General features: G+C 41.6%; 1 protein-coding gene across 1 annotated transcript; it reads right to left on the bottom strand.

Moving 5' to 3' along the window:
• Nucleotides 1–1,063: 1,063 nt before the first annotated feature.
• On the bottom strand, nucleotides 1,064–5,042 carry LOC133967412 (probable ribonuclease ZC3H12C). Its single transcript, XM_062402837.1, has 5 exons — nucleotides 4,297–5,042; nucleotides 3,559–3,698; nucleotides 3,234–3,468; nucleotides 2,781–2,881; nucleotides 1,064–2,630 (listed from the first exon to the last, which is right to left on the bottom strand). The coding sequence occupies exons 1-5, from the start codon at nucleotides 5,040–5,042 to the stop codon at nucleotides 1,156–1,158; spliced, it is 2,697 nt and encodes an 898-aa protein (XP_062258821.1). The 3' UTR covers nucleotides 1,064–1,155.
• Nucleotides 5,043–14,606: the final 9,564 nt, after the last annotated feature.

Raw genomic sequence — 14,606 nt, 5'->3', positions numbered from 1 at the left:
CTGAATATTACTTAGTTCAAAAGATTGCTCTTTGAAAATAATATGAAAGTTATCGCTCTGTAAGTGTTTGTATAAATAGCCTATTTCAAAAATTGTGTTAAACCCACAGACTGTAAAGACGAACGACAACCCATTGTGTAATGAAGCTTCAATATCAATATCGGCCATCTTTATACATTTTAGGGTTAAACCACTGAGTTTTAATCCAACCAATCAGATTATTAGTGCTTAAAGAGTAGCACGTATGTTAGTGTTCCCACTGTGGTGACACTAATTCTCTGGTAACAGAATCTGTAGGAAAAGAGTTTCCCAGATTCTTGCCAGATGGTTTCTGGCATTTTCAACAGAGCGGTACATGAGAGTGAGTTCCTGCAGGAGGCAGCTACATTTAAAGAACGGGAAAAGAATAGAGGGCTGGTTATTGAAAAAAAATCGGCCCTGAAAGCTGATGAGCTGTGAAGTCAGCTGACAGAGCTAAACTCTAACAGAGGAAACTATTTAAAAGAGAACAACGGCTCAGGGTTTTTTGACCGGACTTACAGCTCTGCTCTTTTTGTGGTTGGTGCAATTTTCACTTCCCTGTGGGGGGAAATCCACAAAACATCACCAGAGCAGCTGATCTGCCATCTGTCACAGTCAAAATACAGTGGGAACTTATTGGCGATGACAATCGATGTTGTCGTCTCAGTGTGTGGAGAACGTCTCAAAGATCTCATGGATGAACTTGAGCAGTACTTATACCCTGATATGATTGCCCCCCCCCCCCAAAATAACATTAACAAAAAGTGCCAAAAACATAACAAATTTAAAATATATAAATAACTTAAAATATAACAAATAAATTAATATAAAATTAACATTGTCTCCCTTAAACATTAAAAAGCCTCCCTAAGCACACTGGTGTCTTAAGTGCTGGAATTCGATATCTAAAAATATGACAATTTCAGGGATTACCCTTAACAAAAACACCATCAACATGAATGACACAACTTCCCTGCAGTGCAAATAAGCTGTCCATAAGCATCACCAGCTTAGGGAGCATTATATCTTATAGTTTTGGCTTGTGTGGGTCCAACCTGACTTAAATAATTAAGATAATTGCAGTGGATGACTCTGCAGAAGAAACTTCAGTTAGGACGAAGCTGTAACTCTTAGCTAGTTTTGCATTTTCTCCATCAAAATTGCAGCTGCAAGCTCCTGAGCATCCATCACATGAGGGTGTCTGGTCATCACCATTCTCACTAAATCTGGAGGGAAGATGCAACACAAGTTAACAAACATCCTCTCTCTCAGGTCCTGGTATCGACCCAGGGTGGGGGGATCCTGGTGCTGGGACACTGGGGGCAGGTCTCTTTTGTGGGGAGAAATGGATGTGAGGGGCAGCTGCGGGAGCGGTGGAAGACTCGATGTTGAGAGGCCATGGGGCGATGAATGAGCTTCCCTCCCCCTGCTCTGCAAGGTAAACAGATCATAGCAGGACTTGGGCGACTGTTGGTATTGGGGCTCCCAGTTTATGTGCGGCAGTTGTTGTTGTTTTAGGGAAGTGTAGTTTCTTCGGGAATTAAGTGGTGACCCTTCGTATACTCTGGAGTCCGGGAACCCACCATCCTGCCAAATGGAGCCCATTCGATTTCGGCCAAGGGAGGAGCTCTGAGAGTGGGAGTTGGCAGGCGAGGGATGGGGTGGATATCGCGGACTAGCTGGGAATTCCCCTGGAAAACTGCTCGGTGATGAATATTGAAGGTGGGGTGCAACATAGGCCGATGGGCTTTTGAAAGGATGTGGAGATGCGTGACACGTAACAGAAGATGAAGGGTCTTCCCAACCAAAATCACTCTGTCTTTGCAATGCTAGAGGAATGGGATAGCCATGAGGAGCACGATGGCCCAATCCAGGTGGGACACGACTTGTAGGACGGGTGTACTGGCCAGAGCAGTGATGATGGTGATGAGGATGCTGGTGGTGATGGTGGCACTTGGGGCCGTCATCTAATAAGGGATCAGGGGAGAAGGAGTCCGAGCTGATGCTGCCTTCACTGCTACAATCTGACAGCAAGCCTGCTCGCAGATCAGCTGGGAAGAAGCATTCATGACTTTGTGGCATAACCAGATTGAGGCTTGAATATGCCTTTGCCAGTGAGCTGTAGCCTACCTCTGGAGACTGACATCTGTGGTAAGTGTCGGGCTGACTTGGTCCCAAGGCTCCAGGAAATCTGGAATTTCCCCCAGGGTATTCCCATTTGTCCAGTTTTCCTGATGAAGGAGGTGCCCCTGGAGCAGGATACCCTAAAAAGTTGCTGCTACAACTACTGCTGCTGCTGCTGCTTCTCTTCTGTCCTTCCACTTTGGACTGGACCAGAAGCCTGTCCTCCAGGAGGTCACTGATGGAGCTTCTGGGGCTAGGGTTTGGTTGTTTCTTTGGAGTGCCCTGACTTGGCTCGGCCTCAGCCATTCTGTGACCTTGACCAGGACTTTGGCTCTTCATCATCAGGGTGTCTTCCAGCAGGCCCCTTGAAGTGGCTGATGACATTTTGGCACTGGCTCGGAGCTCATCAGCCACGGCACGCTGGGGCTGGCTGCCTCTTTCAGGATGGTAAAACTTGCACTTGTGGCCATATGTGCACTTCTTCCCTACAAGAGGGAAAAAAAGAGTTATATTTAATTTGTTCACATCTTTGTAGAAAGTATTTCGTTCTTTCTTTGTCTCTAGTATAAAAATACTGAGTGTACTAAGGGCTTATTAATTCTAGAGGTTTTTTTGTACATGAATTGATATTTTACCATATGGGCACGGCTGCTTCCTCTGAATAACAGGCCTTTTCCTTAGAAAGTTGTCCAGACTGGGTCCATGACGTCCTAGTGGGTCATCTGGTGGCATGAATCTAAAAACACAACCCCACATTTTTGATCATGCATCACTGAGAATTCATTGACTCTGACAGCAGCAACAGAGACTGCACCATGGATATTCTGCAGTTACATTTTGTTAGATCACAAAACATTGCCTTTGCCTGCTAATTTTTAAGAGGGGTAATCAGTGATGAGGAAATGAAAGTGTCTGATAAGTAGATGAAGCATTCTCAGATAATTGCCCTGCAAAAAGTCATTGTGAAATTATTGTCTGCAACAATGGATTGTAAAGGTGCATTTAATTGTTGGGTAACAAACTGGATGAATTTTTTTCTTGGAAATAAACTCAATCTTTTTAAGTCGAAGCATTTGTGAGTTTCTTACTTGTCATTTACAAAGGAGTACATCAGCAGACGCTCATCAATGAATTTCTTCCACTCTGGCTTCTCATTGGCAAGGTCGCGGTAGTTGTCATTAGAGACAATGATGCCGTCGGACTCGTAGGCCAGTTTGACGATGAATCGGTCATCGTAGCAAACCACGCGACGCCCCTGCACACGTCGAGATGGAGTGAAGACCAGGATCTTCTCTTTCTCTAGCTGCCTCAAGATCTCCTGGTCTGAAGAAAGAGAGGGGGTGATGGTAATGGTATCAAAGAAATTAAAAAATCCCTCCCAAGCACATTTTCTTTCTAAAAATGGAAAGTTACCTGTTATGAGAGCATCGGGCCGCGACTGCTCTTTTCTCCAGGCAGGAACAAAAACAGTGATGTCACGGTGGCCTCGTTCTAAGAACCAATCAACAGCCAGCTGGATGCCTTGACACGAGAACACCTCCTTATTTCCGTGACTGCAAGAGCAGATAAAACATGTTAATGGCAAATTCAGTAAATTAAAGGTAAACAAAGAGGTTTCCCATCACAGACATTTTTTTAAATAAAATGTCATTACTGCATCGTACAGAACCTTGGATCTAAAGCTCATAATGTTACAATCGTTTTCGATTCATTCTCAATTTGTAAAGACATTTTTGAGACAGTTTCACAGATAAAATATGTTCTCACTTAACATCTGTTTCTCTGTTGTTTTGATTTCAGCTGTGGCCCCTTGGTTTAGGAGTTCTAATTCCTATGTCTTCAACCACAGTATCAGTTGAAATTAGCTAGATCAATGCAACACACATTTGGCAAGCTGACCTCCACAAATGAGAAAAACACACATGTGTGATGTTTAGACATGTGTCAGTGGGGATAAAAGACACAAATATGGTTGAAATTGGAGATCGTCTTGGTGCCGACAATGGCTTTGTTTAATTATATTAATTGAATTGTTTTATTTATTTTGTTTTAAATTGGTCATGGTGGTGAATATTTTTGAATTGGTAAATTGATCAATGGAGATATTATGTGAAATTTCCTAAAATTAGCAAAAAAGCTTCTCTTTCTCACCTCATGGCTACGTTGCTCCCATCCACCACAACAGGCCGAAGGTTATCTTTGTCCCCCAGCAGCTGGGACGCACACAGCAGCCGACAGGAGTCCAGAGAGGAGCTGAAGGAGGAGGAGGAGGCCAAAGAGGATGATAAAGAGGTTGAGGGAGACTGGTAAACAGTCGCACCTCCTTGCTGCTCCATCTCTGTCTTGGTTCCCAGTTTGACCAGCTCTCCCAGGATGTCATTGATGAGTGCGTCTGTGCCCAGTTTCCTCAGCACCAGCAGCACCAGCTCCTCGGAGTAACCTAGCTTGAGAGCAAACTCCACCTTGGTTTGGTAGTCAGTGACAGGGTCGGTTGGAGCCGATGTTTCTGGCTGTGTCAGGTCCAGCCTGACCGGCTGACAGGCAGAGGAGGACTCTTGGTGGTGTTGGTGAGGCTGATCTCGATGAGGATTTTGAAACTCGGACCGATTCTGGATTCGCTCATCTTCACTGTCGGATACTGCACTCTCCTCTGAGAAATTACTGCAACTACTGCTGCTGCTATAGCTTGAGTGAGTACTAAAACTATTACCGCTACTACCAATACTGTTGTTACGTGGGGCACCAGGTCTGACCTGCGAGATTCCCACAATCCCTACATCAGTTGCAGTGCTCAGACTCCCCTGACGCTCAGCACCTTCTACATGGAGGTAATCCAGATCCAGCTCTAGGCTGAGGATGTGGCCTGTCCCATCCTCGAGATGGTCCTTCAGGCCCATGAAGCCGTCTCATGCATCCAGCTCCACGCCCTCCGTGACCTCCCGGGCACCTAAGCGACCCCACCGTTACTGCCGATGGTTAACAGTTCCCTGGGAGTGAAGCTTGAGGGAGACACAAGAAGGGATAGTTAAGTTACGGAGAACTGCATTCATGTGAAAGTATGCAAGAAAAGCTGCCCATCATGTTTAAAGATCAAATTACTCTGCTCTGGTTGTTCTGCAAACCCTCCAGAACACCTCCAGACAACCTCTTCTTCTACTAACAAGGACAATGTTTTTAGGTGCATCTTTTAAACAGCTCCACACATATAGTTTGCATATTAAGAACTAACCACACAACTGACATAACAAGAACACTTACTGACACCAAGTTCCATATGGATGCATAAGTACATGTAATTAAGCCTACTGTCACCCTACCTGCTGCTCCACTTCTATGGATTTGCATTTTAAAAGCTCAGACCTGAGACAATGGATTCCCTACCTCCTAACTGACATTCAAATTATTACTGGAAACATCAGTCAGTGAATAACACTAACACTAACACAGAGTTTAAAGTATTTTCTTAAATTAATCAAATAAATTGCATAATGATGTCTGGGTTCTTTAAATTGTCACACTGTGCATGTTTTTGCAGTTGTGTGAGTACACAATGATGTTGCCTTGCAATCATAAGAGGCATGCTCATCAGTAAAATCTAAAAGAACAAGTGTCGTCTAGCTTGTGTGACAGGAAGGGAAACTATGATTATTTATATATACTTGTTTATTTTTAAATGTGTGTGAAGGTAGGGTCCTAACATAATCTGAGGATGTAGTTATTTTTTCAAAAAAATGCTTCTGTTTGTAGAAACTAACAATTGTTCAAAACTTTGTTTAAATAACTTGAGTCCGGAGTCTTTTGCAAACATCCCTCCTTGAATCTACACATCATATTGTAACTTTTACAATACTACAAGGAGATATAGTATCTGGAATGGCACTCAGTAGAGAGCTTACTGTCCCTTTAAATTCAGTCAAGCTGCACCAAATTTCACATATTCATAGATGTCACCGACATAAGATTTTCCATCAAGATTAACATATGATTCTCAAAGAAATAAAAAAAGAAGCCCCATATCTATGGTGAAGGAAGAAGGGATTGGTGTGTTTGTTATTTAGAAGAATTACTGCAAAACTACTGGAGAGATAACCACAAAATCTTGTGTAAGGTTGCATATTTAAGGAGCTGATATCTGTAGGTAATACTATTTGGTAAAACTTGATTTAATTTAAGGGACTGGTGAGCCCTTGTGGTGGTACATGCTCCACGGAGCTTGTACCACCGCAAGGGCTCACCAGTTACCAGCACATTTTTAGATCAGAGTGAAATGATGACAAGTGAAGCAGAGCGCAAAATCTGAAAAGTTCAATGCAGTTTGAGCAAACTTCAGGACTGAAAGTTAGCCATCTCAAACTCACATAGTAAGAGTACATTTCACTCATAAGACATTAAGCTTCCAACTTGAATCATATGGGGTGGTTTCCACTTCAGTGTGAAAGTGAATGAAGCTGTAATGATCCTTTAGGTCCTTTTTCTCCGCAGAGGCTGACCTGCTGCCCCCGCAGGGATACAAGCAGCGGCTGAAACAAAGAGCGATCTGCTGCTGTGGGAAATTGCTCAGTGACCCTTTAAAAAACAACATGTGTTCCTTTGCCTGCACATTGCCACAGTATTAAGGACACACACACGCACACACACACGCATTAAAACACACAATAAAATAACCTTACTTTACAAAGGGTTCCTTTAAGCGTTCTTTATAATCAGATCTAGTTTCAGTTTTGTTGGTTTGATGCATAATTTCCCCCTAAGTACAAGATAAGGCCTTTTGTTCATTGTGTCGCAGATTATCTAAAATATGAACAATGTGCATTCTTTCAGTCGCCTATTCTAGCTTTTTTTGCACAAAGAGGGCTTTGCAGAAATCAACTGGCAGTGAAGGATCAGTTTTGTGATACCTGGAGTCACTAAATCACCTGAGATCCCTTGTTTAATGTGGACAGAGAGGCTGTGGGGCTGCTTGACTGGTAATAACCTCAAAGGGACTTTCACAGATTCAAACTGCTCCCGGGACTGTGACCGAAGGATTTTGAAATGTCTCAGCTGTTTACAACTTTGTCCCTGCCTACAAATACAGGGAGAGCACACACAAGGAAAGTTTCAAACAGTCTTTATCTGTGACGCTGCTTCGCATAAAGGGGAAATATCTCAGGCTCAGTTCTACTGTCTAAGTGCCCCTGAGCAAGGCACCTTACTCCCCTAACACCTGCTCCCCAGGGCGCCATGCATGGCTGCCCACTGCTCTGTGTGTCCTCCTGTGAGCACCAGATGGGTCATAGCAGAAAACAAATATCCCCCCTTGCATGTCGTGTGTGTATGCATGTGTGCATGTTTGTGGGACAAATAAATGTATCTTGTATCTTGTTTATATGGAAAATCATCCCAATTTGAGTGAAGCAGAAGGAGATAGTTGGATCCACAGTACTTCACTGAAGAGCAGCCACCATGGCCACAAGCGGTGATGATTGTGCGTGAATGTGGCGTTGCAATTATCGGATAAATAGTTCTCGACTGGGAAAATTGAAAAGAACACTTGCAATTTTTTTACACGAGTGGCAAAGCTGATGATGTATTTGCTTATAAACCAAGTAACATCATTTTTCAATCAGCTGTAGATAGTAGCTTTTAGTATGAAATGGTCAAATGTCACCTTTGCAATGTTCATCTCCCAAAATCAGGTTTCAACCAACAGCAACGTTTTTATGAGTAATGTGCATAAGCTTTGACTGTACCACCTGATCATTTTCTTATTATGCAAATATTGCAGAGGGCTGGTTTTTCAATGATATGTTATTCACAGCACATTAACACACCAGAGTTGGAACCATGACTTCAAAGCTCAGCCAATAGGGCAGGCCGAGGTAATTTCTTCATGATTCCTCTTTTAATAAAATAATTTTCCTTTTTTATCAGGTGAGCAGACTCCGAACAAGAGGGGAATGGGACCAAAGGCAAGAAACAGCGATTGTGTTTCGTGTGTAGTTTGAAGAATGAAGAGTCTTTAAATGGGTGGTACATTTTCCAAAATGTTTGAGCACGGGTGTCACGTTCGCAATCCACTCATCCCTTGACATTTACCTGGTTTTGATTCTTCCACCAGCTACCCGCCCTGCTCCGCCTGTCTAAACTCGGATTAGGGTTAGCCCTAAACTTCGATCAAACTATGACAATAAATAACCTTGAAACCTTGATTGTTTCCAAGTCTGTTTTCTATACTTGTGGCCTCAGAGAAACAAAACATCTGCCATGAACGAAACATTTTTAGGGCCCGAGCACTAACACTGGAATTGCTGCAATTAGTAAAGTTTCTCACTTTCTCACTTGCATGGAATAAAAAAGTTAATGGCAAATATTTAATTTGATTTCTTAAAAATGACCTTCAGACTCTATGTCTGGTTATATTTCAGAGATGTTGAGAGAAGTTTCTTGGATGTGGAGCTAAAGTGCAGCAGAGCATGGGGCTCTTTATGTCCCGACTCCTCTTGTCTAAGCTGCCGCGCCGCTGTTTGTCACCCTGAATGCCACAAGAGAGCTGGAATAATTTAGTTGGCCCACAACAAAAGAGGCACAAAAGGAAGGAGTGAGAGTGTGTGTGTGTGTCAGGGGGTGGGGGAAAGAAGTGTGTCTGGCTTGCCGTCCTTCAACAATGCAGCTGCCACCCAATCTGTCCTCCTGTGACTGGAGCATTGTTCTCTCGGCCTGAGCAGCGTGCACAGACGGAGACTGGGGGGGTGGGGGTGGGGCCTTCACCCCCACCAACACTCACACACGCACATATGCACACACTCATTCTCAAGATGCCTGATAATTCAGCAGTCACACCAGCCTCAGTCCCAGGTCGTCAGACATAATCTCGGAGTAGTCAGCAGAAATATGACAGACTCACAGCAAGTGTAAATCACCCAATCAGAGGCACTCATCTACTCTCTGGGTCTGTTCATTGTGGCCTGAATTTAAAGCCTTTTATTTAAGAAAATCCAAAATATTCCCATATGTGTTTTAGCGTCAGAATTAGCTTTAGTCTAATATTTACTGATAGAGATAAATATTCAGTCATTAGACCTTCATTGTTTAAATATGGAAATATTTCTATTTAATTTAATTTAATTTTGGGATAAAGCTTTACAGAATAAACATGCTATTAAACTAATCTGACACTGTGATAGTTCATGTTCATGAGTTGAGGATACACTCAATAAAGATCCAAATTCTCATAATACAATCCCAAAATATTTAATTTCAAATATGTTTTGCCTTTTATGCCAACCAATCATTACTACAGAAATATTTGACAATAGTATATTAATACATCAATGTTAAGCTCAATGAACTTTATAAAATACAGAAAACAGATTTCTTCTGCTTAGACCTAGTTTAATGTGCTGCAAGTAAACATGCTCAGAACCAATAACATCTGCCTCTTGAATAAATGTATATATAATAAGGGATGTGCAGGAAGATTTACCTTTAATAGGTTTTTAACAACATGATTCTGCTTTTACTAAATATCAAAGTTATATTGTGGAAAATGACAAACACTATTGATATTCTATATAAAAAATACTACAGGACTCCAGTCACTAGTTAACAGTGTTCTCTGCACTTCAAAACAATGAGTGATCATGTCAATATTAAAAATAGTCGAATAAAGATTTTCTGTATCCAAATGTTTGTTTATACTACAAATTATTATTATTATTAATAATAATAACAATTCCTTAAAATACAGTTGCATGTATTGCCTTCAGCCTCATACAGGCAACAGATTTTCTGAAAAACAAGATTTATTTGAAATACTTTATAACTATTTAAATCTGCTATGAATTAATACAGATTTATGGTTTATAATTTAGAGTGCAAATTTGTAGTTCATTTCTCTTCATTACTATGTGGATTATACATCAACACAACAAAAACAATCCAGGACAATACTCTTGTGAGACTGTAAATTTAACCGTTGTCCAGGGTTTTTAACTCCAAATATATAAAAGAGAAAGAATAAGTCATGTCTCAAATAGTGTATATATTTAGAGGAAGGTGTGAGTCCTTCCACAGAGAGCAGATGCAGCCTCGACCTCAGTGACCTAGCCTGCCTGCACTGCCTCTGCACTGTCCCCCCCTGTGCGTGTCACGATCCAGGGTTAAGGAGGGATGAGCTCCCCCGAGGCCAGACCGAGGGAACACCGGTCCCTGAGGGCCACCGGATGGCTGAGCCAAGTGGTGAACCAGTCTGCCACACCGGTGACCGACTGGGGGGCGGGGGCGGGGGGGGGGGGGGGGGTGTAGAGGGTGGGATTTGTATATTTATCTATAAATATATATATATATATATATGTGGGCAACAGGGGCAACAGATGCCTGCTGAAGCCACAGGGGACCCCCGTGAAAGCATCCTCCTCCTCCTCCCCCTCCTCCCTCTGTCCCTCTCCTACTGCTGCCCTGCAACTGGTGGTGTCCATATTTGTCCTCAGTGTCACATATCAACACTGTCTGTCATGTGAGACTTTGAGGTAGGGGGTTGAGGGTATCGCTCTCACTTTCACCTCCAGAGCTGTGCAGACTCTCAGTTGGCTGAGTCACCTCAATGTTAATAACGAAACCCAGGATCAGCTACTCACAGCCACTTCCAATAATACATGAGCAAATAGCAACCGTTAATTACATTATTCTCTTAATGAGGGATTCATTCAATTTGAGTGAGAATCAAACTGTTCCTTGTGTTGTGGAACAACCCCAAAGACACCAAGCTTTAAATTTCACTTATGATCAATATCCCACTGAAATGGAAACGAAATAGTTGGCATTGTCTGTCCATTAATTAAACAATTTAGTTTTATTTTTTTTAAACTGATTTGCAGTTGCAGTACTATAATAAAAAGAGGTGAGACGCTTTTGACACATGATGGCCAAAATTATACACTTCTGCACATAAAGGCTGTTGCTGCTGTTAAAATGAATAATATCACTGATCAGCCAAATCAACTTTTTTATATAACGTCTGATCAAGTTTGACTTTAAACACAAATCATTTTTCAAAAAGTGAATTATTTCCAAACCAGCCATAAGAACAAATTGAACGGCCTTAACAAAGCCCTGATAATGTTGCCGATCGCTGTTTATAGACAATGTATTTTTGGTAGTTGTGGTCATGAAGATTTTATGATAAAAACTATAATCAAGCAATCAATTTGAAAACGCTGCAGTCCATGACTTAGCATAAAAGTTATGCTTTCAGTATCATTCAACATGCAAAATTCAGGCTCACCCAAGGCAAACACACACAAAAATTTAAATAAATAAAACTTACCTCACAGCTCCAAGTGAAACAGCAAGTCAGCAAAAAGGTTTTTTAAAAACTCTTACAAATGCCTCCCCTGAAATGTTAACTCTGGCCTTTCAAGCTGCAAGGCACTGAAGAAGCAACTTTCCAGAGTTGGTGAATAAAAATCAGCTGCAAAATTCCTTTTTTTGCAAAACAGTAAAATGTCAGTATCCACCAGAGAACTGGAAAAAAATAAAGCTGTCAATCCAACAGTTTTTTTTTAGTATAGCAGCAATCCTAAGAGATCAGCCTCCAAGTTCTTCTTTTTGGTTGAGAAGCAGAGTGCAGTGTCCTGAGGCTGCCGGTTTCATAGTGTGAATGACAACAGATGGAGTGTGAGGCATCTAGCATCCCCTCCTCTCACAGAGGCGGCCCTCTGACCAATGACAAGGCAGGAATCTGACCACAAACACACACGTCTCACTTTCCTGTGTTCACCAAAGCTCAGTCTGTACACACAGTAGTCAGCCATCTCTCCACCAATGGAAATGGACTTTAAGATAAACTAGGATAACTCCACCCTCTCCACCCCCCACCCAAAATCTCACAGGCGCACACACACACACGCACACACACACACACAAACATATGCACACACACACACACACCACCACCAGCCCATCCGCCGGCTTGAGCCATGAATGGACGAGAAGGCGTGAGCTGACAATGGTGAGGAGAGGGACACAAAGGAGGGTCCTCGGCGGGCAGCTGCACACAGACACACCATGCTCAGGGCCATTACACACATCCAAACACACACACACACGCTTGTGCATGTGTGCCCTTGCACACACCACGCACACAAACAGACACACACACACACACACACACACACAAATATAGATACATGAGGAGAAAGAACGAGTAAAAAAACCACAGGACCAAGAATTGAGCCATGCGGAACACCTGGCTCACTGGGGGCGGCTGCCGCCTTCGACCTCTTTGTTTCATGGGTGGGGGATTGGTTTGACTCAGACAATGAGACAAATTATGTTAAAAGTAGTGTGTGCTCCCAAAATGGGTGTTAGAAGTGAAATTGGCTGTGTGTGTGTGTGTGTGTCTTACAGAAAGTTAGCAGGTGGAGAGAAGCTGTGAAGCGAAAAAGCCTTCAAACTAACAAGTAGCAGAAAAGGAGAAGAGTAGGAACAGACAGAAAGCAAGAGTAGGGCTTTATTGTTCGGACACGGCCCTGATGAAATGGCGGCACAGTTTCAAAGACCTCCGAATGTGATGAGGGGTTTTGCTTTTAGGCTCAGTGTAAATTAGAATAAAGACTGGCTGCCTGTCAAGCTGTACTTTAACAGATCCAGTTACAAGGCGACTGAACCTTCAGAGAGAAGGACGTCATTTTTTTTTTCAACAAAGCCAATGAAACAAAAAAGATTTACTCTTCCCTAGAGGAGAGATCAGAAAATTATGATTATAAACCAAAATAAATTTAATCCGTCTCTAATTATGCAGTCAAAATTAGCGAGAAGCACAAATGCAATTGAATCAAGTAAACATATTGTTACTTTAATATAGTGAGATGGTTGTCTGGACACTAAATATCATATCTCAATAGATTCCGGAAACTTGAATGCAGATGACCACCAAAGTAAGTAGGATTCATCCTCCGGGAACCATGAAAGTCTGAACAAAGTATTGCAGCGATCCATCCTTTATTGAGATTAAAGATATTTCCCTGTTGGTCGTATGTGGTGGATAAACCAATATTTCCATATAGTCATGATTCAACTATTTTATTCCATCATTGTTTATTAGTGATTCTAGTTTAGGGTACTATTTAAACCTGAACACTTTTTCAGTGTTTCAGTGTTTCATGTCTCAGCTCATGGATCTGTTTCTGTTCTTTTCAGTTTTATCTGCCATTTTTTACCACCATTCTGGAACTCCTGTTTTCTGTCTTATCCAAACAGAAACTCAAATTATCAAATGGATATCATATTACAGTTTTTCTCCATTGCTTTGGATCATTTCACGAAACAGAAATGACATTCTCAGAGCTCTAAGTGCAATTGGCAAAATAGCCCATATGGTTCAGCACAACTACATAGATCACCTTCAAAAGGTCATATCTCACCCAAAACAGTTAACTCAAGTTTCCAAACCAAATCATTTTCTCATATAAATAGTCAGTGCCCCCAAAATGAAAATTTCCTTCTCGATTGCTGTGGCTCATCTCTCAAAATAACATAGATGGTTCAGCAAATCTCCATAGCACACCTGCAAAAGGTCATATCTCTCCCAAAACAGACAACTCATCAGTCAAAACTAAATCCTTTTCTCATACAAATAGTCAGTGCCCCAAAAATGAAAAGTCCCTTGGCATTGTTTAAACACTACAGGTCAAAATGTTTAGATGTTTTGTCAGTATGGCAGTGGACCATAGAAATATCCCTCATGTGCACATTTCAATCTTGGCTCAGTCCTTGAATGGTCACTGAATGGTTCCAGTAGATGTTTTCTTTCCAGAATATTATGTGTATCAAACAGAAAAAAGATTTATTCAAGGTTTCACATAAAATATGTTTATTGAACTCATACTGCCATGGAAATTGTTACAGTAATTGCCATACATCATGCTTACAGTAACAGAAAATGTGTACAGCACTATATACTGTCAAACAATAAGCACATCAAAACTAAAATTTGGTATAGTGAGATATGACCTTTTGAAGGTGATCTATGTAGTTGTGCTGAACCATATGGGCTATTTTGCCAATTGCACTTAGAGCTCTGAGAATGTCATTTCTTTTTTGTGAAAAATCAGCCAAAGCAATTGAGAAAAACTGTAAACTTACTGTGTGATTGGTGATCAGATGTGTGAAACTCAACCTTGATTACTAAAGTTCTAGTTGCACCTGAAAATTAAGCCGATGATCAAAGATATCCTTATTACAGTATATACCATGATGTTTTTCATGGTATTATGTGCCTGTACAATTTTGACAGTGGAGTGAACTATTGTGCAGGTGATGATGTAAACAATTAAATGATTCCAACATGTTCTGCAGAGAACGACCACTTGAATGAGAAGCGACAGTCAGTTTTGACCAGCAATATATATTAATTTGGTAATTGGGCTAACTGCAGGCAATTGTACCTAACCGTTTGCAAAGGTGGGCTAAATCATTTG

Source organism: Platichthys flesus, chromosome 13, assembly GCF_949316205.1.
Source record: "Platichthys flesus chromosome 13, fPlaFle2.1, whole genome shotgun sequence".
NCBI classification, from domain to species: Eukaryota; Metazoa; Chordata; class Actinopteri; order Pleuronectiformes; family Pleuronectidae; genus Platichthys; species Platichthys flesus.
The sequence above is the reverse complement of the archived record's forward strand: the minus strand, read 5'-3'. Positions and strand labels throughout refer to the sequence as shown.